Source organism: Colletotrichum truncatum, assembly GCF_014235925.2.
Source record: "Colletotrichum truncatum strain CMES1059 chromosome Unknown Contig_0001, whole genome shotgun sequence".
Taxonomy (NCBI): Eukaryota; Fungi; Ascomycota; class Sordariomycetes; order Glomerellales; family Glomerellaceae; genus Colletotrichum; species Colletotrichum truncatum.
The window spans coordinates 9393637-9419104 of NW_027222398.1; the positions used below are offsets into that span (position 1 = coordinate 9393637).

Genomic DNA, 25468 nt, shown 5'->3' on the forward strand with positions numbered 1-25468 from the left:
ATGAATGCTGTATATCTCTGGAAGAGGTTTGAGATGTCTAAATTTACTTAGTAGCGTACGAAATTGATTATTTCAAAGACGAGATTTCACTGTTGATATGCCATCAGTGGATTCCGCCCAAGCCATTTTTATGATATGCCAGTACTTTTCCGGCCACCGCCGCATGTGCTGCACATGTTCGCTTCCTTCAAACAAGTTACACTCCACATGGTACCCTTTCACTCTTGCATCTGCGGCGTGCTTCTCGACTGCTTCCCAATCGGTGACCAGATCTTCTTTGGAGTACATGTATAATCGCCGAGCCGACTTAGTCGCGAATTCCTCGCTATTGGACGTCGCACTGCTGAGGATCATCGGGTTCTTACGAGACCGCGCTATTTCCACCAGGCGCATTATGAAAAGGACGAGAATGCACATGGCTTTAAGAACCTGAGGCGGTAAGGGTGTTGTCGCTTTCGCATCATTCACCATGGCGTCTGCCAGTTTTCCAATGTTCCTCCCGTCGTCTCCCATCGAACCAGGAGTAGAGTCCATGACCAGGAGGGAATGCGGCATGGCATGACCAAAGGCTTGTTTGTATCCATCAAGGGTGGCGGTGAAATACAAACCGCCCGTATCCGATAAAACATGGACAAGAATGGAGGGTTGTGCTTTGGAAGTACGTTTTGTGAAATCGAAGTCGAATACATCTGTGATGAGCGGTTTCATGCAACGCACACGCTCAACCTGGCTTGAAAACAAGCCCTTAAAGACCTGAGAGAGTATGACGATAATTTTGGCCCGGGGGAACAGGCTGAAGTAGCCGGCGGCATATTTTGCGACGTGGTTAAGCCGACCATCGCCCCAACCGTATATGAGTACTACATCAGGTCCATTCTGGCTTCGTTTCTCAATGACTGGGTCGTCGGTGTTGGCTGTGGGGGCTGCAAATAAGTAGATTTGGTCAGAGAGCGGGGTGAACTCCTCGGTCTTCGCAACTGTTCCGCGAAGTTGTTTGAGGTCGGGCATTTTGTGTTTGGTAGCCAGTACTACCAGTTATTTGGCAACGTACTGATGTCCCGGGGAAGATTGGGTTCTATCCCACGGTGATTGCGAGGTTTGGATGGTAGTGGCAACGAAGCGAAGCCCACCCATCTGGATAAGGTACAGGTAGGTATCGAGTGCATATTCGTTAGCGAGCTGTCAAAAGAGTGCAGGTTTGCTGCAGGTCTTCCCGAGGCTCGAGGCAGTGTTATGGCCCCTGGGAATCAACATGTGAGCGTGTGGCACAGTCAGTGAAGAACGTTGTCGGCTAATTAAAAGAGGTCTGGGTCCACATTGATATTGATTTTGTCCCCTTGCATGCAGGTGGCCTAATGCCTACGTTGGATCAGCAGCGGGGTTATGTGCCTTCTGAAGGCTGTCTGTCCGGACTTCCTGTTAATCCCTCCAATGCCTTTCGAGCATCATAGGGCCATTTAGTGTCGTATTGTGACCTGAGATAGCTTGGTTAGCTAAGTTTTACAGCGTTCTGTCTGCCTATGAACGTTGCGCGTTTGTGCAGTAATCATCATAAGTTTTAGACATCAACGATGAAATTGGCCTCAATTGAGCTCATAGGGAGTAGATGGTTATTCCCCTAAATTCAAGAGAAGTTTCTCGCTTAGCCAACCGTTTGATCAACACGTAAGGAGTGTCTGCACCAAAATTTGTCCTTCAAGTTTTACATATGGCATGATGTCACTAAACATACGCTAGCACACACCCATGAGAATGTTGTGTCTGTGCCTTTTCCTGAGTACTATTAATCTTGCAGGACATAGCCTTCAGTCCCCTCATTTGCCCACTGAAGATTCAGCTTGTCCCACTCGACATCTTCAAGGACGCCAACATTTACTGGCTGGATTTCCAACTGCCTGCGCACAAACTTCTTCTTTTCATCTGGCAACCTGTCGATGATTGCCTGTGGAGGACCATACAGGTTGCTGAAACAGTGAACTCCGCAGGTCTTGCAAAACGGAGAACCGTTAAACCTCCGACCGAACCGATAGTCTTGGGTATTCTCCTTGCCGACGAGCGTTACTTGCGACTGGTGGGGGTATACGCCGATGAATCCGTTCTGACGAGGTTATGGTGTTAGTTCCTTCGAGTTATGGAATGTAGGCAGGATCAACTGGCGTACCCTGACGCAAATGCTACAATTGTCTTCTTTGACTTCGACTTCAGCCAAGGGCTTTATTTTTAATGCAACTTGCACGGCGCCACAGTCGCAGGCTCCTTGATAAAGTCTCAGATGTTCCTCCGTTACCTTGGGCTGCATGCCTCGAAACTCTGGGGTAGGCGACGTGGATGCAGTTGAGGGTTTGATCAAACTAAGATGTTGTTAGTCAGATGGCCAAGCTAACCAGAAGGCGGGGCTCAGAACCTTAGTCGGCCCAAGTATGGTGTAGGATTGCCTTCGGGATCAAGGGATATAACTTCTTTGCCTCTGAGGAAAACTCCTGTCATGTTGGAGATTAGAGGGCGCAAGCTGATACCTCTCTTTCCAGCCTGGACGCCGGACGTGTGGGTACCAAACAGGCCTGTTCCACAATTCGAGCAGAACTAATTATACTGTTTAGTTAATCTGGCGACATATCTTCTAGCCAGGAACAAGGCGTACTCACTTCATGTTGTAACGCATCTGTTCCTGATGACGTGTAGGAAGTGAGAGTCTCAGTGTTGCAACCTTTCGTGATCTTCGTATTGCGCTCAGCGTCGTATATCCATACGTATCCTTTCTTTGTACAAAGCGCACAGTAACAGCTAACAAGATGAAGCTGTTCAGGAAGCTCAACTTCGAAGCGGTTGATGCCGCAGTGGCAATTGCCTTGGTACATCGTTAACGATTCAGCCATCTGAGCGATTTTAGTTAATCAGCAAAGGTTTTGTGTCGGTTGTACAGAAAGTTGTCACAGACAATAGCCTTGCTGATGATAAATGAAGAAGAAAAAAGAGGCATCATTATATTAGGCAACCGTGGACTTTTGTTGGGTTGCTAGGATGATTGTGTATGCAGTATGGCGGTCGGCACCAACGATTAGCCGGCAGGATGATTGACTGGCACTGAGCTTCCCGATTCATCACTCTCCGCACGGGAAATGCACTAATGAGGCACATGGCTTATGGCCAGTGGACCCTTGTAGCTACTGGGAATAATCATAACCATGGAAACTTGTGAAGCAAACGGTATATCCAAATATCGCGATGTTGTAGCTAGTATATCACCCAATGGGCTGTGCCAAGATTCACCAAACAGAGTGCATTTCCTGAGACGTCCAGAGTCCCTCATGTATGCGTCTTTACGAACTGAACGATTATGTAATTCGGAAGTTGTAGCGCTATCTGACTCGGGCCCCGTCGGTCATCCGATCAGTGGATCGTGCGGTGAAACGATAACTAGACACGGTTAACGCGGCACTTCGGATGACTTAATGACCACCTTTGCGAATCTTTCCGTAGCTCGCTGCGTTTTCCTCATTCATCATCATCTAGGCAAGATTTTGGCATCATGAACCGCCCTTCACGAACCGATGAACCTTACGAGGGAGAGGGCTACAATCAAAACCCCAATCCCTTGTCAAATGACTTGACTACAAACGAAGATCTCAATGGTTTGGTTAATTCCAGGCAATTGAAGTCGGATGGTAGTCATGATAAAACCATCTCTGATGATGCCGACATACCTCGCGCTTCTCCGAGCCGAGACAATGACACCGAACCGGGGCCGCTGCCCGCCTCGACCAAGATAACTATTCTTGGTCGACCCTCGGGAGACGGGGCCAGTACGGCCCCTCTCCCTTTCACTCACTCACAGATCCCACCGTCCCCGTGTAGCAGCGTGCATGAGGATAAACCCCAGCCATCGTTTTCTCTGCGTGTCAAGAATGCCATCACGAAGTTCGGATCGTTCATCGGACCCGGGTTTATGATCGCTGTCGCCTATAGTAAGGGAGCGACTTGCACTCTTGTAGGCGTTGTAGCTAACCAGGAATTTGTGCATAGTTGATCCCGGAAATTATGCGACTGACGTTGCGGCTGGCGCAACTTACCGCTTCAGGCTCCTTTTCATCGTCCTCTTGGCAAATCTTTTCGCCATTTTCCTTCAGAGCCTCTGCATCAAGCTCGGTACTGTGACTGGGCTCAACCTGGCTGAAGCCTGTCGGGCATTCTTGCCGCGCTGGGTCAACTATGGCCTCTATGTGTTCGCAGAGATTGCCATCATTGCTACCGATATTGCAGAGGTTTGTCAACCTATTTTGAATTCCTAGCTCATCTTAATCTTTCAGAAATATTCAATTACCTGTAATTGCTGACCATAACCTTAGGTGATTGGCTTCGCAGTAGGGTTGAATCTTCTCATCCCTGCCATACCTTTGGTGGCTGGCTGTGCAATCTCTATCCTGGACGTCATGGTTATTCTCTTCTTCTACCGGCCACATGGGTCTATGAAGGGACTGAGAATGTTCGAGTACTTCATCATCGGTTTAGTATTGGGAGTAGTCGTTTGCTTCTGCATCCAACTATCTCTTATCCAAGAGACATCCGTCGGAGAAGTGTTTGAAGGCTATCTGCCATCCCATGCCGTCATTGAAGCCAAAGGGTAATTTAACAACCATGCCAGTTTGTGCACTGTTCATACTAACCTTTTGAAGACTGTACCAAGCGTGCGGTATTTTAGGTGCGACGGTCATGCCACACAGTCTATACCTGGGATCAGGTATCGTGCAGCCCCGGCTAAAGGAATACGATGCGAAGCACAATCTTCTGCCCCCTGGCGTAGATGATTCCGAATTTTTGGACGGCAACAATGACAAAGGCTACTACGTCCCATCGGCTAGGGCGATTAAACACTCGCTCAAGGTCTCGATCGCCGAGCTAAGCATCTCGTTGTTCACCTTTGCTTTGTTTGTAAACTCGGCCATTCTGATCGTAGCGGGAGTCTCTCTATACAACAACCCAGACGCTCCTGAAGCAGACATCTTCAGCATCCACAAGCTCCTCAACGACTCCATTTCTCCAGCGGCAGGCACTGTCTTCGCCCTCGCATTGCTCCTCTCTGGCATCTCTGCTGGAGTGGTCTGCACCATTGCTGGACAAATGGTGAGTGAGGGGTCCTTGAACTGGAAAATGCGTCCGTGGCTTCGCCGATTGGTGACTCGAGGCATCAGCATCGTCCCGAGTGTCATTATCGCAGGGGCAGTAGGACGGAAGGGAATCAGCCAAGCGCTGGATGCGTCACAGGTCGTCCTCAGTGTCGTTCTGCCATTCGTCACGGCGCCGTTGATTTACTTCACCTGCTGCAACAAGTACATGACTATCCGTGCTGGTGGGGCTCGAATTCGTACCAGCTCTGATGTAGAGGACTCAACCGCGAGAGGCGACTATGTGGTAAAGATGGCTAACTCATGGTATACTGCCGCCTTTGCGATCATCACCTGGCTTATCATGGCGGTGATGAATGTCGCTAACTTGGTGCTGCTCGGAAAGGGCGTGTGAGTGAGAACTACCTCAAAGTAAAAAGGTTCGGTGAGGAACCCTTTTGCAGGAACTGGTGGTTGGGAGGGACGAGGACCTTGCGCCTCAACACTTGGTTTTCCATTCAAACGACCCAAGGTATCATCATGTGTGATACTGATTTTACTTTTTGCTGACGAGATTGACCGTGATCTCGGTTTGCCGCTTTTTACTTGAGATTACATTGCATTCAACAAGCAGGTATGCGCTTTTCAACACGCACCTTGATAGCTTTCTGGGGCTCAACCCCCAAACCTAGGGAAAAATTGAATATATCTGGATTTTGGCTAAACTCCATCTGATCTTTTATAACCAACCGAAATCGGCATTTCTCTACTAATTTCTGAAAACGGGGAAAAGGTGGGTATGCCCTTCATCGACAACAGTAGCTGAGAGGCAAATGGCTAAAGGACTACAAAACTGTGAATAACTTCCTTCATATGGGATTAAACTGGGGACTTAGCAGCTTTGAATTTTGATTGGTGACTTTCACCTTATTAATACTCTTCAGGGATTTGTGAGGATTCTCGGTGTACGTCACGGGATTTGAACGGCGACTGAATCTGATCGATCGATGACGTATTTATTCGCTGGGTATCACAACATCATACAATATCCACCGAGCAATGTTTATAACCATCGGGTCTAAACCTGCTGGTAGTGAATTTAGCTTTGATTATCGATTATTTCATTTTAAACCCAATGTTATCACATAGGGTCATTCGTGGTTTGTCAACTATCACTCGTATTCCTTACAAACAAGTTCACGTACCACTACGCCAGCAGAAGCGCTGCCTCAACGTTACCAAGATGTCCAAGTTCCCCACACCCTCAAGCGACCCTCCCAAGCATGAGATGCAGTACTTCCCTGATATGACTACGGCCCTGCCGTCTCAGTCAGGTGAATTCCGCCGTGTGCTTTGGACTGGACTCTACTCCCAAGTTGTTCTCATGACCGTTCCCGTAGGCGGAGACATCGGCGAAGAAGTAATGTGTTCAGGTAGACTTACCAGATACGACCAGCGAAACTGACCGATTTGATCAGATTCATACTGTTGACCAAATCCTTACCTTCACTTCGGGACAAGGACTCGCTCAAGTGGGTGGAAAGGAACAGGAGGTCAAGGCGGGAGACATGGTCATCGTTCCGGCAGGGACCAAGCACCAATTCTTGAACAAGGGCCCAACTCCCTTGATCTTATACACGGTATACTCGCCAGCCGAACACAAGCAGACTAGTGTTCACAAGACGAAGGAGGAGGGTGACAAGGAAGAGGAGGAAGGCATTGATGAGCCACCGGCATGGAGTCAGCGGAGCAAGGAGCAGAACGAGAAGGAAGGTTGGGTAAAGGGCGAGTAATCTTCTCGTATCTTCACGTTTTCTCTGTACCATGGCTTCTCAGCAAAATCCATCTGCTACAGCAAGAATCATACGAGTCGTTCATCGTATGAAGAACAATGGCTTGGTCATTGGAACAGTGATGCCAGAGTATGATAAAGTGATCGAAAAACCCAAGTCTTGATTATTTATTAGCTGTAGATTAACAGGGCAGATGTGACGTGGAACGCACGGATGAATTTCTCGGCAAAACGGCAACGTCGTGGAAAGGCATTGGACGAAGCGAGATTTGAGACGGCAGTGTCGGCCTGAAAGTAGGAAGAGTCATGCAAAGGTTTCGTCTAATTGAAACGCCTAAATCTCGGTGCCGCGACTCGGAGGTGACATTTTGCGTAGGTTCCTTTCCATCTCAACTTGCGCATCCTGGCTTTGCGAAGCTGAGACAAGCTTTTTTATATTAACAACCTGCATCTAAAGATTCCTACTAACCCTCCTTAGTCTTGATAGGTCGCGGTAACGGCTTTTCTCACGATTTCCATCCAAAGAAATAAGCCGATCATTTAAGATAGTTTCCTATCTAAGCCACAAAAGAGCATTCAGCCCACGGTAACCCGCGATGATCCCTGTGAGGTTCCATCTTCTCAATGTCCGATTTCAGTACGAGAGTAACGTATCGCGAACGGTAATCTACCTCATAAACTTCAGCGCTTGGGGTAGTAATTAAATCTTCCAGGGTCATTTGGGGGGAGCAACTCGCTTCCCTCGGGATCTCTGGAAGCTAATCTAATATAAAGACGTGCCAAGAAATACTCATGCCCCGGATATGAGATCTACGTGTTTGACACCCAAAGTGCATCTTTCTTTGGAATAGCTACCATCATGCAGAGTCTCTTCTTGCAACTTACCCTCCTCGCCTCTTTAGCTTCGGGCTACTGGTTGCCGGAGACTCTGGGCAAAGGCCAGTTCAAGACTTGCGTCGTGCCCAAATCCAAGGGCGACGATTCTCCGACTATCATTTCTACGGTCCAGTCATGCGGCGCCAACTCTCGCATCGTTTTCAGCGCAGGAACCGAATACAGCCTGCTGACGCCTCTAAAATTCTCCCATTTGACCAACGTCGAGTTCTCTATTGAAGGAAACCTCACCCTCTCAGACAATCCCGCAACAGTCTCTGCAGTTGTCCAAAACAGATCTGTCTACCCAGGCCATTGGATCACCGTTTCCAACAGCCAGGGTGTTACATTCACGGCTTCTGGCACCTCTGGTGGAGGATGGATCATTGGCCATGGCGACAAATGGTGGCCATCAGCCACGGACAGTAGCAACAATGGAAGACCGCACTTCTTCTCTTTTGGCGTCACAGGCCTACGTCTCCGGGGCCTCAAGGTCCTCAACCCCGTGGCTTGGGTCTTTTCCATGGGTGGAAACGACGTCTACATGACGGACACTCTGCTAGATGCACGATCCATGAGCGCTTTCCCATTCAACACTGATGGAATCGATGTGAGTGCCTCGAACGTCGTTATCGATGGCTGGAAGAGTTACAATGGCGACGACATCATCAATGTCTCCCCGCCTGCAGTCAACGTCACCATGCGCAACATCGTTGCTTATGGTACCCATGGAATTTCCGTTTCCTGCGCTTCTGGATCCGGTAGCCAATACTTGTTTGAAAATGCCGAGATTCATGACTCTTTGCTGGGAGCCCGATTCAAGGGTTCTGTCGGCACAACCTGCCAGATTTCCGACGTCACCTGGCGTAACATGACCATTACCAACACAGCTTACCCTATCCACTTTATCGAGGACTACGTCGACCAGGAGAAGGGAGCGGCTGGGAAGGATGCCTCTCTTGCGGCGTTCGCGAAAAACTTCAAGTGGGAGAGCATTACTGCGCATACCGGCAAGGATCTCAAGGACGGAAGCTGTGTTTCGAACCCGTGCTGGAGTAAGACACTAGGTGCGTATTCTTTCTACCTCGACCCCTAACCCAAAGTATGGACTTGCTAACATGTGTTTCTGGTCTGAAGGCGAATCAACCAAAAAGGGCATGTACATTATCTGCAAAGACGCAGCTCATTGCCAGGACTTCCACTTTTCGGACATCACCCTTGTGGCAGCAGTGAGTTTACTAATAGTCTTGTGTGATGAAGAGTGTTTGACTGACATGTGTTTCAGGATGGAAGTGCTGGCGAGATGCAATGTGTTGGATTGGAAAACGACAAGGGGCTTGGTATTCCTTGCACGAATGGCACTCTTGCTGCGTCGAAGTAAGAGCGACATACAACATATTATCCGCTTATTATAAACAGAGCGTAAGACGTGTTCGATATATCAGTAGACTTAATAAATGTACTTCGTGGAAGTAATCTAGCCACAGACCGTTTTTCAAGCACATCTATATGTATGATGAAGTATAGGGGATTTCAATATAAGCATCCTCAATTGAGACCTATATACGGCTTGATTATTATTCACAGAGAATTGAAGTTCATTCAGGCGTTTCCAAATGCAGCAATCTCGTCTGCTCATTCAGAAAGCAACCAAGGCAATCTTTGCCGGAAGGCACAAGTAGCGAAACACTTTTCGCGACCAGGAGTTGGGAACAACTTAGCAAGGGCCATCCTTGACACCAGGGCCGCTGTAGTTCTGGCAGGGGGTCTTGGCGTCGGTGCAGACGTTAACAAGAGTCGCTCTGTCGCCGTTCGCTTTGGTGATTCCGGCAACCTCACCGCCCTTACGAGCGGTGACTCCCTCAATGTAGACCTGGCGGGCACATTTCTGGCACTGTTCACAGTTGTCAGTACATCTCATGAGCATTTCCGTTGTTGCACTGGAAAGATGCCAGGTTTCCCTCGCCAGGATTAAATCCGCAGTCGACGTGTAGGAGATATACTCACAGTTCCGCAAGAGCGGTAGACCTTGCCGTAGTCTTCGGCATAGAAGTTGATGATCTTATTTAGAAATTAGCATAAGTTCATCATAGAGCTAACGCAAAGTAAAAGTGAACTCACATTCACGCGTCCACAGCCGTTATGCTGGATGATCTTGTCGGAAGCATGGAAAGCGCCACCACCGACGATCCAAGTCACATCTCCAGCCTTGTCGTCTTTCTAATAGCGAGGTTAGTTTCGGCAAACAGTTTGGAGGTTCGGAATCAGTTACAATAGAGATGGCATCCTCGCAGACATCCTCGAACCAGACAAACTCAATGTTGCAACCGCCGCCCTTGCAGTAAACGCCTTCGCCAGCAGTCTTGCCAATGATGACATTTCGCAGCGTGGCACCCTTCTCAAGAACGAAGGCAGTGTCGGACTCACCTAAGCAAAAACAATGTTAGCATAGAGTAACCACCTCAAATGTGTTGTATTTGCATGAAACAGGCATCAAGTTGTACCTCCTTCTTGCTGTCCTCTGCAGGTAGACGGGTTTCTGTCGTACTTGGCCCAGCCTCCGTCAAATACCTGACCAGACTTGACGTAAATTGGCGCGGAGATTGGCTTGTTAACAGTTGGCTTGGGCAGACCCCCCTCCCATCCCAGGCAGGCAAGAGTGGCGGGCAGAGCGCCAAGAAGGGCGACAGCAAAAGTTCCGGCGTTTCGAAGCATCATGATGGTGGTTGAGGTTTGCTATAGGCTGCTAGTGATCTTTAAAACTCTATATTGCCCTGCCGAAAGTAACATTGACGAGGAATATCTGGTCGATTATATACACAGCAGGATATAGTGTTAACAAGCCAGAATTGCTCTCATTGGAACGCATGGAGTCCTCCAAGCCAAGACTTGGCAGAAGGCGATGGGAAGACAGCTTATTGGTGCAATCCTTTCATATATATCTGTGTTTTTGTCCTAGTCGTGGAAACCCGACATGCCAGTCTTGGTAATGCCCTACAACTTCGGTTTAGGTCCATCTATACCCGGAGAATAGATTCGTTGGCGCAGAATTATTCTCCGAAGCTTACTTCTATAACGTCCGTCTCGGCTGTTGATGGAAGTCCCACCAATAAATTGACATTTATAGGCTGAGCCGTAGGCATAGTATTGCATTGGAGCACAATATTGGCTGACAAAGAATGAGGGATCAATCTAGGCCGGAAAGAGATATCAGTTCGTAATACGAAGGCGAGCTTCTCAAACGGCAATGGGCCTCGTGTCCTGGTCTTGGCAACAACAGTAAGGTGGTGTTGAGTCCTACTCGGCCCATTGGGGCTAGCCTATGCTGGCCTGCCTTTTTCAGTTGATAACTACTGTCATTCAGTCTACTTCTAGGACCGAATACTCTCAAGTGGAACATTCTCTTTCTTCCAGTTTATTGCCACGCAGTATCAAGAGAACGGAGAAAGTAACACTTTGGCCAACGGGAAGGGCAGTTTTTCATCCTAGGTGACATATTACACATATACCTTGAACTTTCTACAGGCTTAGAAAAGTCGGATTAGCTGCACTTTTCAAAAAGGTTAGCTGTGGTGAAGCCGGGGAGCAAAGGGAGCTTCCCCTCACGCACGAGTGTCTCCACAGACTCCGATTGTCTCTGCAAACAACTGAGCTAGAGGCAAGCTTAATTTAAGGATGTTTTTACTAAATTTAAGAGCCTGGTAGAGGAATAGTGCGCAGGCACAGCTTATGCCACATCCACCATGACACAGCCCGTAACAGGTATTTCTAAAGCTAAAGTGTAAGCGTATTCATTATCTAACTTTAATATAGGCAGCTTTATAACTGTTTTTGCTACGAAGTTGGGAAAATTCAGGATCCTGTCCCTCCTACCATAGATGAGCAAAAGGTCGCTGAAGCAGGCTACAGAGTTTGCTTCCGAATGATTACGGTGCTTTAGCCTGTCCACCCCGGTATCATTCCGTTACGATGACTGTTTACACAATTCTAAAAAGTTCCTCAATTACTCCTGTGCGGAGTTAAAGCCAATCAGGAACCGAGAGTGCGACCTTTTTCACAGTCACATCACTGTTTTCCACGAAATTTGGAGACCCTAGGACGCCTTGTGGTTCGCAATGTGCCTGTTGCCCAGTCACAGTCAGTGGGATATGATTTGATAAGAACAGTCAACATTTGAGCTCTGATTGGCTTCAACTCCCTTCCTTGGCCAAAATGGGGTCCAGCAGCAGCCGATGGAATGGGTACGAAGACTTAGGCGTAAGCTTTTGAGGTGGGCCTAGTACCCTATACGAACCAAAAATGTGAGATGCCTGTGCCACCAAAAGTCAGCCTTGTAGCTCAAAATGTGGCTCAATCTCATTGCTGCCTGACATCTGGTTGTCAGACTCATTCATCTACACCTCCTTCATCGCCCAACCGCCAGATAAGCTCATGCACCATCATCTTGGTTAACTATTTCTGTCCAACGACAATAGAGAACGAATGGAGGCACCACTTCTCGAAATGCGTATACCTGGTGGCTCGAGCAGCCAATCTCTCTGTGAAGATTGTAAACAGTTAGAGTTCTCCGCGTTCAAATCTTTGAACGAGACTGATCGCTGGAAAGCATGCTACGGGGATGGCATCTTTGTCTCAACCATCCGTGCGCACAGTCACGACCGCCCCACTGGAGGCTGTAAGTTATGTCAAGTGTTTGCTGTTTCCAAGATCTATGGAGCAAATGGCTCCGAGAGCGATGGTGACGACTCTTATGAACTACGAGCTTTCCATTACCTCCGCTACTCTGGCATGTGTCGTCCTGCCGGCAAAGCTGGCTTAGACACTTTGCGAGAAAGCGTCACTCTAGTCCTAGTTCTAGTGCCAAAGACCTTACAAGGGAGGCAACTGCATGAGGCGCTTGAAAGTCACGTATCAGACAACGCTTGCGCGATCCTTCAGCCTGGATCACCCAACACCTCCATTATGTTCGAGCTTCCTTCGTGCCGGTTTAACCCCCGAGTCGCGCAAGATTGGCTGCAGTTTTGCAAGCTCCATCATGGTCCACTCTGCCACGCCAAGACAGCTCGTGCATCTGGTCTTGATCTCATCGATTGTGAGACAAGACTTATTACAACGCATAGGACAACCGATACTGTTCATTACATAGCACTGAGCTATGTTTGGGGTAGCTCTGACAGCAGTGACCAGGAAACTTTCCGGAATGATGCAGAGCCAAGGCAACTACCACTATCACTCCCCCGAGTTATCTCTGATGCCATCGTTGTCACTCAATCTCTCGGATATCGATATCTTTGGGTAGACAAGTTTTGTATCAGGCAAGATCACCCAGACAAACATAAGCAAATTCAACATATGGATTCTGTTTATGAAAACTCAGACCTCACCATTGTTGCTGCTGCTGGCTCCGACGAGAATTACGGCATTCCGGGAATAAAAGAAACTGAGCGCATCATTCCAAGTTGGATCGAGACGGTGGGTGCAAATATCCTTTGGCCTGTTAAGAATCCTCAACGAATGATACGAGAGTCGAAATGGGGAAGTCGAGCCTGGACCTTCCAGGAGTCGACCCTGAGTCGGCGGCGCCTCCTTTTCCTCGATGATCAGGTCTACTTTGAGTGCAATTCAATGAATTGCACTGAAAGCGTACGAATTCCCCTCGAAACAATGCATGTCAAGAACAAGGGAAACTCGCGAAGTAACCTGCGTGCAGGCATTCTTAGTGCGTACCGAAATAGCCAGTTATTCTTGGACCCAAATAAGACACCGCTTCATATTTCGATGATTCAGTACAAGTCAATGGTGACGCAATACACATCCCGGGAGCTTCGGTATGATTCAGATTCACTGAATGCTTTTGAAGGCATCCTTCGGATGTTCCGCCACAGACACGAGTCTCTATCGAACTTATGGGGTTTGTGCTATCCTCGGTCTGCATCAAACGAAATGGTCAAAAAGCTCTTTACCTCTTCTCTTGCCTGGTATCATATCCGTCCACAAAGAAGAAGACCTGAGTTCCCTTCTTGGGCATGGGCTGGCTGGGCAGGAAAAGTACAATACCCAGAATCATCTATTGAATCTTCGCAAACTTACCTCTCCGCAATTTCTATTGATTTGCACACGGCTTTTGGGGAACAAATGGTTCCCATTCACAGATATCAGAGAAAGGAACAAATCGAAGGGCACAGAGCTCTTCGCATCAAGGGAAGATTTCTCCCTTCAAATTTCTTTACTCACACTTACCAGGAAGGCGGGCAAGCAAAATGGCAGTTTCAGGGGAAGCCAGCACCTGTATTCATGTCTGATTCTCAATACGTTGGGGAAAGTTCCATCACCAAGCTAAAAGACATGCAACAGATAAACTTCGTATTGGCAGGATTGCATAGTGTTTACGGATATTCTGAGGACCATGACGCCACTGCTTTGATTTTGCAGCGAAATTTACAAACAGGTGCCTGGAGACGAGTGGGACTTTGGTTGATTAGTACCAAAGGGTGCCGTAATCCGTTAAATATAGATGATCTCGAACGGAGGGAATATACGATGGAATAACATTGAATACGATGTATTCCAGCCAGGCTAGTATTATTCTCTGGAATGCAGACTTTGACAACCGTCTCGAGGGAATACCAAAGTAATGATACCATACATAGCATGCGAACGGTTGATAATTACCTCGCATTAATCAAGAAGCAGAGTTGTTTATTATTTTGCTATTCTTTCATTTGAATACTTAAAGGTTTTATGATTATAGTTATCAAAGCTATCAAACCTCACTTCAATTCTTCGTTTCAAAAAATAGCAGTATTATAACAGATTTCCAAAACATAAAGACCTCCTTAAGCCCATGTGAGACCACCCTGTCCCCCTGGTCAGTCATTAGGAATAAAAGTAAATCGATTAAAATGTCACCTTTCTAAATTCTTTCCGGTTCTACTGTACACTGTACGTTTCATTGTTATCTCTCACTTGGTCTTTACTAGGAATAGTATGGTGTATGTTACTCTTGGTATTACCTACTAGCTTTCACTTTTATATAGTAATAATTTTAAGTTATATTTTGGTTAATATCACTATAGGAGTAATTAGCCCTTGCTGATAGTTACTAAGAAGCTTATATACTTAAATACTATATACCTAAACATTGTTGCGCCACAGTAAGTATAACACAGACTGTAGGCGTGAATCCTTGAGGTATGACATGTTAGAATCTTGTTGATTATTTCAGAGTCTTCCAGCTACATGATCTGCATACAGACTTGGCAAGAAAGATGCCAGGTTAGTAAACTCGGTCTGGTCATGAATGAAATGCTCATATGCGATGTTTTCTCCGGCCATCCGATGTTTAAAGCCAAGTGCTCCAGCAAGATAATCGATTCCAACTTTCATCCCAAATACCTTGTAATGAATGCCACCACCCAGCCAATAACGACTTCTCAGCTCAAGCCCGTCTTCTGTCTTCCGCCAGAGGTGCAGGAAGTCGCCAATCTTGAGATTCGGCAGCAATCCATCCCGTAGCTCTGCACAAACTGCCGCCTCGTAGCCTGCCGCCTTGAGCTCCTCCCATGGCAAGCCATACTCTGCAGGGTCGACAAAGTGGATATGTACAGTCATCTTGGTCGATCCAATGAACTCGGTTACTCGGTGCGTGGACCCGAGCCATTTTTGCGTATGAGACAAGTCAGTGCGGTGCAGACGGTCGGCGTAAGTCGAGCGCGCGCTCAGGTGGTCATATGGAAACCACAGGGCGTAGCGCTCAGGCTCGACACTATGCCACCAGAACCACCAGCGGATCATGTCTCCTGTTGATCCGGGGAAGCGAGTTCGTGACGTGACGAACCCGGTCCCGTCGGAGAGGGCACGCCAGCCATTTTCGTGAGGGTGGTAGCCCGGCTCCAGCAGACGACGACACTCTGTGATGGGCAAAACGCCCTCTGCGGGCATCTGTTGACAGATGTATTGCGGTATGTCGGCGTAGATGTAAAGTTCCTTGTGACAGTACTTGGCGTAAAGCTTATCCTTCATTCTGTTTTCGTTGTACCGGAAAATCTTTTGTGTGTTGAGCGGGTAGTAGGTGATTGGGACCTTTCCTGGATACCCATCCTTGTCAGGATTCTGCATTTGGGTCGAAACTTGAGTGCTCTCAGCTTGGAGAGCAGGTGCGGGTAGTTGATCTGAGATCGCAGATAGCCGCGAAGCTGTACGTTGGCGTAGTTGATTGGAATCCATAGCTTCGAAGGTGTCAGCCGATGGTAATGAGATCAAGTTAGTAGAAGGTTCGAATAATGAATGCATGCCGTTTTAAGAGTTATTTGAGAGCTTCGGCAGCTCGTGCGGAGATCCCTAGGTTTGACCCCCATCCGATGTCTCACTGACCTCGGCTCACGTGTCGCCTTTGCATACCATTTCATAGTAAACCGCGATTGCCTCTGAAATGCTTCTGCATACGCAGGGGGTACAAGCGCATGGGCTTTTCCTGGTTCAGCGAGTCGGACCCCAGTAAGCGGCATCATCACCCTTCTGAGACACAAAGCTGCCTCCTTTTTAGCCCAATAGGACTTGAGTTTCACAACGACACGTTTGTAGAAGGAAAGTTCGCTTGACTTCAGTTGAGCTTTAGGTTAGGTTATACATCATATATTTCTTCTACGTTTGACGCGGTCAGGGACAGAGTCAATAACATTGCTGTTGACTGTGGTCCATCATGTTTTTCAACGCTTTTTCACCTAATCTAGAAGACCTCTTGGCCCCATGACCTCAATGCGATGCGATGTAAGTTCTCTAATTGCTCGTACTTTGAGTCCCACCACAAACAGTCCGCTGGGAGTTGATGAAGCTCATGTCTCCCTCATGCCGTGTGCCCACGTATCATATGATCAGAGCGAATATTAGTAAGCCCGCTGGTAAAATTACCAGCGTATTTAAGCGGTTTAAGAACGATTTGATAGGATCACTATTGAGAGACGATTGCCTGTACGATCTCACGTTGGGAGCTCAAGCTTACAAAGGTACTAATACAAGCTTGTCAGTGTATAGATCGGTGAGAAAATCTCATCTATTAGGTTTTGATTTTAGCGATCGAAGCCAATAATTGAGTTCTAAAGCACGCGTCTTGCAGGTTCACCTTCAGATTTGAGACGGGACATAGACTTGTGGCAAAATATTGTACGACGCAACCAACCCCACCAGTAAACGGCCAAACGAAGCGAAGATTAGATTCAAATCAGACGTTTATTTTCATAACGCTTATCAAAGAATATACATGCAAACTCATCAACCCGAGCAGTCGACGCCTTTGGTTCTAGCTTCCATGGTCCTGAAAGCCCGACATTTTAACCCGCTCGGTCATGCCCCGTGGTATTTCTTGACACTAATTTATTCATAGCTTAAGAGCAAGCAAATTCGTAGGAGACTCCCTGGCCGCGGAAGGTAGTGCAGGTCGCGTAGTTGTCGCCCTCGACAACGGCCGGAACACAAGTCTGGATGGTCTTGTTGGTGGCCCTGTCCACAACAGCGGTGACAACGGGGCGGGCGTAAAGCGGGACGTTGTCATCCTCGCAAGCCAACTCAAGGTTTCGGTAGGTCTCGCCGGTCTCATCACTAGTGATGTTGAAGGGATTGCGGCAGATGGGCTTGAAGACATAGGTGCTGTATGTTCGGATACCCGTCCATGTTGCGGTGCCCTTGATGGCACCGGAGGTGTCACACACGAGCTCGACGTCTTGGGTCTTGGTCGGAGTAAAGGGAGACCAGGCAACGAATGTGTTTCCGTGAGGGAAGGAGAAATATCCGAGGTTGATGGGAGGATATGAGGTCTCCGTCTCCTGGGCCGAAGCGATCGCCAGGAGAGAAGCGCCGAAAAGGGTAGAGAGCTGCATGTTGATGGTTGATAACAAACAATCAAGTGTGATTAGATGGGAGCCGTTAAGGTCTGAAGACGATGGACAAAAGCGCAGTTTCGTACTCGGTGTGCAGAAATCATGATTATTTAAATACTTGGAAATCTGTGAGCTGACGGTTGCCCTGCAGATCCAAGCCTGAAGAGCCGGGCCTAGCGTGACGTTGAACAGCAAATGGCGGAGGCTTCCCGTGCTCCTTTCCCCCGCCAAGTTGTCAACGACCTAGGCAAAGATCCCTGCTAGGTGCGTACCATCAAGCGATCTTGAGGTGTTCCTGCTACGGGTGGGTTGGTACTGGATTCTGATCCCAGCTTTCTTCTGGTGCTATTCCGAATCTAGTTATTGAATTGCAATCCGGTGAATTCTCGTTTTGGGATTCACCTCTAGTAAAGCCCCTGGTTTACAACACTCTCCCAAGTTTATTTTGTTTATGTTCACAAATATTGAGAAGCAAAGCTTTCACAGGGCATCCAGAGCCCAGCTAGATGCGGCACAGCGCGGTAGCGATATGCTTATGGGGGCTCTAGAACGGTCTGGCCGAATACGAGCAAATGCTACGGGGCTGACTGGCGACAACAGCCCTGTGGAGCATTGGGCAATCCTTCTCGTGTTAGACTGCAGCAACGGGAAAATTGCCTAATGGTAACGCATATACGTTGAGTCTAAGAACCGAGTACGATCGGCTTCAAATAGCCTGACTCTCAAGGAATCATTGTCCAAAGCGTTTAAACTACCCATGCAGTCTAAGTGGCATGTATATTTTCATGCGATGCAACGATCAGACGTTTTCTGCATATGAAGCGTTTACACCGAGCGGTTATTTTCTCCCAAGTATGTGAAAAAGGGCGCCATTTTCTGAGGAGGCGTTTGATTAATGAATGTTTATATCAATGAAGTTAGTTATACAAAAGAATGGCTATAGCCAAGTCGGGACGGAATTTCTCAGGCAATAGGCCATGAGCAGGTTAAGCCGAGTGATGAATCGCCGCTTGTCCCTCTATAACGGGCCAATCAACCATATCGTAAGCTGACGTCAAAGCCCCCCACAGCCGGCAAAACACAACCTTTAACTCTTATGGTGAGTACCAATGTGACTATTTTGTCGTGTTCAGTGGGGTGTATCTCATGGTTGGTAAATATCAACCCAGTCAATAACGCTACTGCTGATGCGGTGCCAGAAGCGATAGAAGGTTGATTTGTGTTGCTGACGAGGGCGAGTGCGAGACATAATTTGCGTGAACGACCTCAGATGACCCGGAACATATTCGACTTGACCCCCCTTTTTAAACCTTCCGCCTTTCCATTCTCATACTCAACACCAGCGGCACCTCCCTCGCCTGACATGCCTTCAAGTTTCAAGCGCAGCTCTTCGTCTAGCTCGGCCATAGACTTGTGCTTCTTGATTGTATGAGACCGTTTGTGATCCTCAGTACCTTGAGCTTGGTTCCGATCAGTTTGTGTAGTGTTTCCGCTTTTCGGTGCCGTTGAGGCGGTAGATATTTGTGCTGAAGCGATCGTGATGGCTGGTGTCCTAGCCGTGATGGGTGGGCGACCGACAAGGCCAAGGTTGTGAGAAGCTTTCGCCAAGAATTGTCTCATTATTTTTTCTCAGTAAATGCGCTGTCTTTTTCTGGCGGTGTAATCATCAAAGTAATCGGATTTGTTCACCTGGGGCGTAGATTGAGGTGGTGGATGTGGCATTCTGGAAAATCTGCTCTGCGGTGAGCTGCGTCACGATTCGTCATAATCTGAAGTGGTCAGTGCTTTCACAGCTCTCAGCCGCGAAAAAGGCCTCTCAAAGGGGGCATCTAATTGGGATGAGACTTGAGTGACGGTGTAGATGAGAATAAAAGCTGAAATGAATGATAAGCATTTGAAATATCTATTCATATGAGAAATCAATCATGAAATTCATTTACATTCATTTTGCATGCGCTTGCAATGCTGATACCGTCTCAGGTGGTCATTGTTTTGTCTCTGAAAATTTAACCACGAGTTACGGATACCCAACTACTAGTTAACGATTATAAACAAAAGGAAGGGCTGGGTTCTGCAGAAGGGTTATACTATTCCTTGACCAACTAGTTGGCTTTGCAACCTGCTAGATCAGTGACGACATTACCTATCCGCTATCTAGACGAATGACGCGAAGACCCAAATAGTGAACTTTTCCGTGCTCCGACTTGGCGCCCAACAGATGAATGTCAGCCCAGATTTAGTTATCAGCAAGAAATTCAGGATGCCACTATGCCCAAACACGCTAAATCAAGTACTGAAAACCCAGCGTCCTCAACTAAAATCCCTAGTTGGCCCACACAACATCCAGAATCTCAGCTTTGTCAAATTCATATACACGGGAATCGGGTACTCGCGGTAATAACTATATATCGCCACGGACAGGGCAATAATGTCGAAAACAGCGGTCTGTTCATTTATGCTCGAATTATGCACCTCCAAGTCCACGGCTTAGGCTTATCCCCGTCTCCACCAGGGCGGATCTCCAGCAAAAATACGATCCGTAATGGGCACTTGAATGCACCGCCCCGGCTGGCACGGGGCGGTATATTCCCATTTGTCAAAGAGCCCCATTTCCTCCGCTGTCAAGACGAGTTAAGTCACGGCTCTAGCATCCTCTAAGATGCCCAATCGAAAGTGAGCCTGTGCGATTTAGTGCCCTCCGTCAGCCCCGGGCCCGTCAGCAAAAGCACATCCTTGGCCAAAAGCACGGAATTTTCCTGGGACAGTGATTGTCTCGCGAACCTCTTACAGTCACTTTTATTCTCAGTGCCCGTTCCAAATGTGAATCGTGGATGTCTTGTTTGAGGACGTAGTCTGGGCCAGGCAAGAGGTCCGGATCAAGTATCACAGTTTCATCAAGAATCAAAACAGGAATGAGCTCATTGTAACGTTTGATCACATTACTTGATGACGGGATATAGGACACAAGTCTATTTGTGAGCAGCGACAGGAGACTGCCCACATACAGTTCGTGGGTGTCCTCATCGTGTCGCCCGAGTCCTCTTCGAATTCTACTGCAGCAACAGAAGACACTGGAAAATACACTCAACCGAGTTCGATTGGTAGACTCGAGGAAGGCAACGTTATTAAGAATTAATCTTACTTATGACTTCAACCCTCTGACGTTTGTAGCGCGGAGAGTGGGTGGTATGCATCTACAGCGGCCTTGACCTGCTCAGACGAGAAATGCATCATCGCTGGGTGTCAATTGAAGAAGTCAACACAGCCTAGTTAATTGCATCCTTTCGGCCCCAAGCATGATCAATGGCTGGTAAAAGAAATGACTTGCAACCAAATACTGAGATGGCTGCACTCAACCGAGTAACACGGAGCATAACCGACGAGGAACGGTATAATAGACTAAGGCAGGAAACATACGAATTTTGCGTCATGTCAGAAGCTTGAATCGCCTCCCAACCAGAGACAACGACCGCGCCCCCCTAAGCCTTCCATTCCTTCCATGGTACCCGTCCCCTGTGGAATAAAGCCCAATAGCGGTGGCAGTGTCACTGTCGCTTACTAACCGGAACGGACCCTATTGAAAAGCAGTGTGGATCGTCCAAATGCGCGCAGATCATGCCCGGTTTAATAGCATGGAACATTGGTGCCTACACCAGTATAAGTAAGAATATCGCCTTACAGGGCGCACTATTCTCCTTGGCTCCAGTGCACATTGGCGCTGGAATAGTGGAATGACCTCAACTTGCAGCACAGCCACCCGTAGCCGCCGGAATTGCTAGGCGGTGAAACAAAATGGTATGCCTAATCCTCATGATAGCGATATAACTGTTTTTATGGTTTTCGACGAGGTGTTTCCCCGGATATATCTTCAGCTCATGCCCTCTCATGGGATGGATGATGTTCGTACATTAGACACCTAATTACCATCCACCAACACAACCTTTGACCATTAAGGGATTGACTTGCTACGTCTCAACAAACACACACACACACACACAAGTTAAACAAACTACATACTGCCTCTCATGTCCTCTATGCTGGATGTCGGCGATGTCAAGCCGCCTACATACGACGATACAGTCAACGAGTCTAGGGTGCAACTCAGCTGCGGAGAAACACCGACACTCTTCCTAGACCGGACAACCATCTTCGCCAACACCGATCCACCTCGTGCGCTGTACGAGCTCAGCAACAATGTCTGCGAGGCAAAATCAATCATTTACGCTTTGCAAAAAGTCGCCTACAGGGTTACTTCCTCGGCCGGTGGCGATAAGATCAGGACAAGGCTCGACCATATTTACGACATTTCGCTCGACCCGCTGACGGGATTTGACATGGCCAAACTCCACGACGTGGTAGTCATAGAGGGGAAAATGAGTTCGAAGAGGACGTACAAGCAAAATCATCTCGTGCCGGGCGTATCTTCGTGGAAGGTAAAGGACCACTTCAAGGCCGGCGAGAGCGCAGTGCAACAGCTCAAGCACGCGAACGAGATTCACTGGAAGAACATGCAGGGCGACATCATTGCCGTCGAGACCGTGGCGAAGCGGGATGAGAAGAAGAACTTGACGGGGTTGCCCCAGCTTGAGATCAAGGTTGCGATGGAGGACAAGGAGATGGATCTTCTCGTGGCCAGTTGGATGGCAAGACTATGGCGACAGTCTGCAAGCGAGACCAAAGAGCCCATGACTTGGTCGGATGGTAAGTTTTCCGTGATTCCCCAAAGTTCTTGAGGACAGTGCGCTGATTATTCGCAGTCAAGCAAATAGGCAAGATTGCGCTCAATAGCAACAGATGGAATCTATGGTAGTCGACTTGGTGCAACCGTTTCTGGGGTTGGCTTAGATGGAGTTGGGCTGTGCTCTGGTATAAGAAAGCTAGAAGCAATGCCTTGGGTTCACGAGAAGAAGAAAAAAGCAGTTAGAAACGCTCTAGATAGATCCCTTTATGTTAGATACCCATACTTTTCTGGTTTCACATATTTTATCGGTTCTACACACTATTTTCAATCCAGTTTCAAAGTTCATAAATTATTAATGGCCGACCTATTACCATGTCAGGCGCTGAAATCGTTGAACTTTTGCCTCCCAGTAATTTAGGCTTTGGCCCAGCCATGGCATTTTTACTTGACATCGGAGAAAATCTCCATGGATTCTTGATCAAGCCGTTCTCTGCTACATGTCTCTTGACAAACATTTACTCAGGGCCTGCAATACAATACTTCCATACTATTTCCAACGTCACTGAAGAAATCATCACTCGAAAATCTGAAACATCCCACGACGTCGAGTACACCAACAAAGCTCTCAATCAAAATAGTACAATGCAGCTCACGGCAACGCTACTCTTCGCTTTCACTGCGGCTCTTGTTTCGGCAGGTGGCCCAAAGCGTCCACCACCCATCGACGTAGGCCTCAGCTGCGTCGCTCAGCAGGGAACCCAACAATTCAACACCTTTACAATCAAAGCCAATGGAATTCCTCAAGTCTCAGAAGCATGTAAAGTCTACGAGAAGAGCTTCTTTAGTTTTATGCCGGATTGTTTAGAACGCGGCGACAGCCGTTGTCTGGAGGTAACACCTGGTCAACTCGAATGGAGTTTTAACATTTCATACTTTTGCAGCGAAAAGTCGGTCCGGTATGCTTGGTCGATGGCTACAGAAGAAAGATACGGCCTCTTGAAATGTCAGAGAATGTAGAGGATTGTGAATCGCGAGTATCCGGGCTTGAATCCGCTCATTCTAGGACACGGATTTTCAGGAACTCACTGTTTTCTGGGACGTTCAAACAACACCTGTTGTTGTTAAAGTATCTCATCAGAGAAATCGGCAGGGGTAGAATTGAATAGACAATTCTCAAATTATTTGACACTAATTCAGTTCCATGTAATAGAATGCGAGTTGGTGATGCTTTCCGTCGCATTGCCTGCGTAGAACATTCACCATAGTGGTTGGAAATGCTTATTCCTACTGCGAAGTTGCATACGTGCATGATGACGTTGAGTGTAGTTATTGACCCTCACGCAGTCTGCCAGGGGTATCAGACTCAGGCCTGTTAAACAACGGCCCGGCTAATCGTCGTATGAATCCGCGATGAGATGCTCTGCATGGCATCTAGAGTTCAGACCAAGAAACCTGACTTCGACGCTTGCCAAGCACGTGGGCTGACGGTGCGGGGCAATGGAACTGGCTTGTCAGTATGTGCTAATCATACGATGATACGTCTGATAACTATTTCCGCAGCGATCCCCGAGAGAGTTCCGGGGCTCGGGACTTTGGACGATGAAAGTAACGCCACAATGGAAGGCAGCATAAGTAGCCCGTTACCATGCGTCCGTTCATCCAACTTCCTATTAACAAACTTAACTTATCACTTCAGCATCGCTAAACATCTTTAACTCGCAAGACTATCCATCAACATGAGAGCTGCAAGATACTACGGAAAAGAGGACATTCGCATCGAGCAAGTGCCTGAACCCCCTTGCGGACCCAACCAGATCAAGGTAAGATCAAGCTTGAGCCACCTATCCCTCGTGCATGAACCACATTGAGTCCCAACCTCAGACCCCGCGCGGGGAAGAACTCATTACTACGTAGTGATAATTTTCTGGAGTTGAACCCAATATTTACCTTTTCTGTTTTTTACCCCAGATTGCTCCAGCATTTGTCGGAATTTGCGGAACTGATCTCCACGAATACCTCGGCGGCCCCAATTTCTGCCCCGCCTCCAGGCACCCTGTGACAGGCGAAACCATCCCCGTCACACTGGGCCATGAGTTCTCCGGTGTCATCAAGGAGATTGGCTCCGAGGTCAAAGCGGAGGGCAACATCAAAATCGGCCAGCCATGTGCAGTGCAGCCGACCGTCTACTGCGGCAAGTGCGCTGCCTGCACGAGTGGCGCCGAAAACGTATGCCATACGGGCGGCTTCATCGGCCTTAGTGGCGGAGGCGGCGGACTGAGCGAGGCGGTGTCGGTACCTGCTGATCAAGTCTTTCCCCTGCCCGACGGCGTGCCCCTCGAGCTGGGCGCCCTGGTGGAGCCGCTTTCTATTTCTTGGCATGCCGTGTCTGCCGTGAATATTACGCCTGATTCCACGGTGCTGATCATGGGCGGAGGACCGATCGGCCTTGCTGCGGTCCTGTGCTTGGTCAGTAAGGGGGTAAAAAAGATTATAGTTGCAGAGATTGCGACTGCTCGTCAACGATTCGCAAAAGAATTCGGCGCAACGGACATTATCAACCCGAAAGAGCAAGATGTTGTGAAGGAGACGTTTGCCATCACGAATGGCGTTGGTGCCGATTACGTATTTGATTGCGCCGGAGTACCTGCTAGGTATGGCTTCTTACACGGATGGTGGGACAACGCTGACAATATGATAGTGTTAAAGCAGCATGCCAATCAGTCAAGACCCGAGGGACTGTGGTCAATGTCGCTATTTGGGAAAAGGAGATTCCGTTTAACCCTAACTGGATCACATGGAAGGAAAGCTCGTACAAGTCCGTGCTAGGCTACCAAAAGGCTGATTATCAGGCTGTGATTGAAAATTTGAGAACTGGTAAGAAGATGTGAGCAGATGCAAAAGTGACGGCTTCGAACTGACAACTTCCATAGGTGCTTTAAGGCCAGCGGCTATGATTACCAGAAAAATCCCACTTGAGGACTTGCTAGAGAAAGGAATAACTGCGCTTATCACAGACAAGGACAACCAGGTCAAGGTTCTGGTTGATCTCAATGCGGCGGCATAGGAAGGGGCTTCTTCGTAACGGCCTGAAAGCAGACCAAGTCTATTCATTTACCAGCATCAATTTTGTAGGAGTTATATATCA

General features: G+C 48.0%; 11 protein-coding genes across 11 annotated transcripts; 5 read left to right on the plus strand and 6 right to left on the minus strand.

The window, feature by feature from the left end:
* Positions 1-72: 72 nt before the first annotated feature.
* On the minus strand, positions 73-1008 carry CTRU02_202608 (indole-diterpene biosynthesis protein; the record flags this gene model as incomplete). The annotated part of the gene is made up of 1 exon (XM_036720021.1): positions 73-1008. The coding sequence occupies one exon, from the start codon at positions 1006-1008 to the stop codon at positions 73-75; it is 936 nt and encodes a 311-aa protein (XP_036588723.1).
* Positions 1009-1783: 775 nt separating this feature from the next.
* CTRU02_202609 (glutathione-dependent formaldehyde-activating gfa) lies at positions 1784-2876 on the minus strand (the record flags this gene model as incomplete). Its single annotated transcript, XM_036720022.1, has 4 exons — positions 1784-2098; positions 2162-2351; positions 2405-2583; positions 2646-2876. 4 exons carry the CDS (start codon positions 2874-2876, stop codon positions 1784-1786), a joined length of 915 nt encoding a protein of 304 aa, XP_036588724.1.
* Positions 2877-3529: 653 nt separating this feature from the next.
* Positions 3530-6895, plus strand: CTRU02_202610 (transporter protein smf2; the record flags this gene model as incomplete). The annotated part of the gene is made up of 7 exons (XM_070204061.1): positions 3530-3965; positions 4024-4262; positions 4347-4621; positions 4674-5121; positions 5263-5513; positions 6252-6522; positions 6581-6895. The coding sequence occupies 7 exons, from the start codon at positions 3530-3532 to the stop codon at positions 6893-6895; spliced, it is 2235 nt and encodes a 744-aa protein (XP_070062643.1).
* Positions 6896-7753: 858 nt separating this feature from the next.
* CTRU02_202611 (exopolygalacturonase C 1) lies at positions 7754-9148 on the plus strand (the record flags this gene model as incomplete). The annotated part of the gene is made up of 3 exons (XM_036720025.1): positions 7754-8834; positions 8905-8996; positions 9053-9148. 3 exons carry the CDS (start codon positions 7754-7756, stop codon positions 9146-9148), a joined length of 1269 nt encoding a protein of 422 aa, XP_036588727.1.
* Positions 9149-9484: 336 nt separating this feature from the next.
* Positions 9485-10485, minus strand: CTRU02_202612 (pectate lyase; the record flags this gene model as incomplete). Its single annotated transcript, XM_036720026.1, has 5 exons — positions 9485-9661; positions 9775-9828; positions 9889-9987; positions 10040-10194; positions 10272-10485. 5 exons carry the CDS (start codon positions 10483-10485, stop codon positions 9485-9487), a joined length of 699 nt encoding a protein of 232 aa, XP_036588728.1.
* Positions 10486-12249: 1764 nt separating this feature from the next.
* CTRU02_202613 (tol protein) lies at positions 12250-14316 on the plus strand (the record flags this gene model as incomplete). Its single annotated transcript, XM_036720027.1, has 1 exon — positions 12250-14316. The coding sequence occupies one exon, from the start codon at positions 12250-12252 to the stop codon at positions 14314-14316; it is 2067 nt and encodes a 688-aa protein (XP_036588729.1).
* Positions 14317-14988: 672 nt separating this feature from the next.
* On the minus strand, positions 14989-15993 carry CTRU02_202614 (PhlG protein; the record flags this gene model as incomplete). Its single annotated transcript, XM_036720028.1, has 1 exon — positions 14989-15993. One exon carries the CDS (start codon positions 15991-15993, stop codon positions 14989-14991), a length of 1005 nt encoding a protein of 334 aa, XP_036588730.1.
* A 1157-nt stretch (positions 15994-17150) lies between these two features.
* CTRU02_202615 (uncharacterized protein) lies at positions 17151-17642 on the minus strand (the record flags this gene model as incomplete). The annotated part of the gene is made up of 1 exon (XM_036720029.1): positions 17151-17642. One exon carries the CDS (start codon positions 17640-17642, stop codon positions 17151-17153), a length of 492 nt encoding a protein of 163 aa, XP_036588731.1.
* A 1266-nt stretch (positions 17643-18908) lies between these two features.
* Positions 18909-19262, minus strand: CTRU02_202616 (uncharacterized protein; the record flags this gene model as incomplete). Its single annotated transcript, XM_036720030.1, has 1 exon — positions 18909-19262. The coding sequence occupies one exon, from the start codon at positions 19260-19262 to the stop codon at positions 18909-18911; it is 354 nt and encodes a 117-aa protein (XP_036588732.1).
* Positions 19263-21667: 2405 nt separating this feature from the next.
* On the plus strand, positions 21668-22452 carry CTRU02_202617 (uncharacterized protein; the record flags this gene model as incomplete). Its single annotated transcript, XM_036720031.1, has 2 exons — positions 21668-22343; positions 22400-22452. 2 exons carry the CDS (start codon positions 21668-21670, stop codon positions 22450-22452), a joined length of 729 nt encoding a protein of 242 aa, XP_036588733.1.
* Positions 22453-24059: 1607 nt separating this feature from the next.
* On the plus strand, positions 24060-25387 carry CTRU02_202618 (putative alcohol dehydrogenase, zinc-containing; the record flags this gene model as incomplete). Its single annotated transcript, XM_036720032.1, has 4 exons — positions 24060-24143; positions 24292-24974; positions 25022-25197; positions 25254-25387. 4 exons carry the CDS (start codon positions 24060-24062, stop codon positions 25385-25387), a joined length of 1077 nt encoding a protein of 358 aa, XP_036588734.1.
* Between the last annotated feature and the right edge of the window lie 81 nt (positions 25388-25468).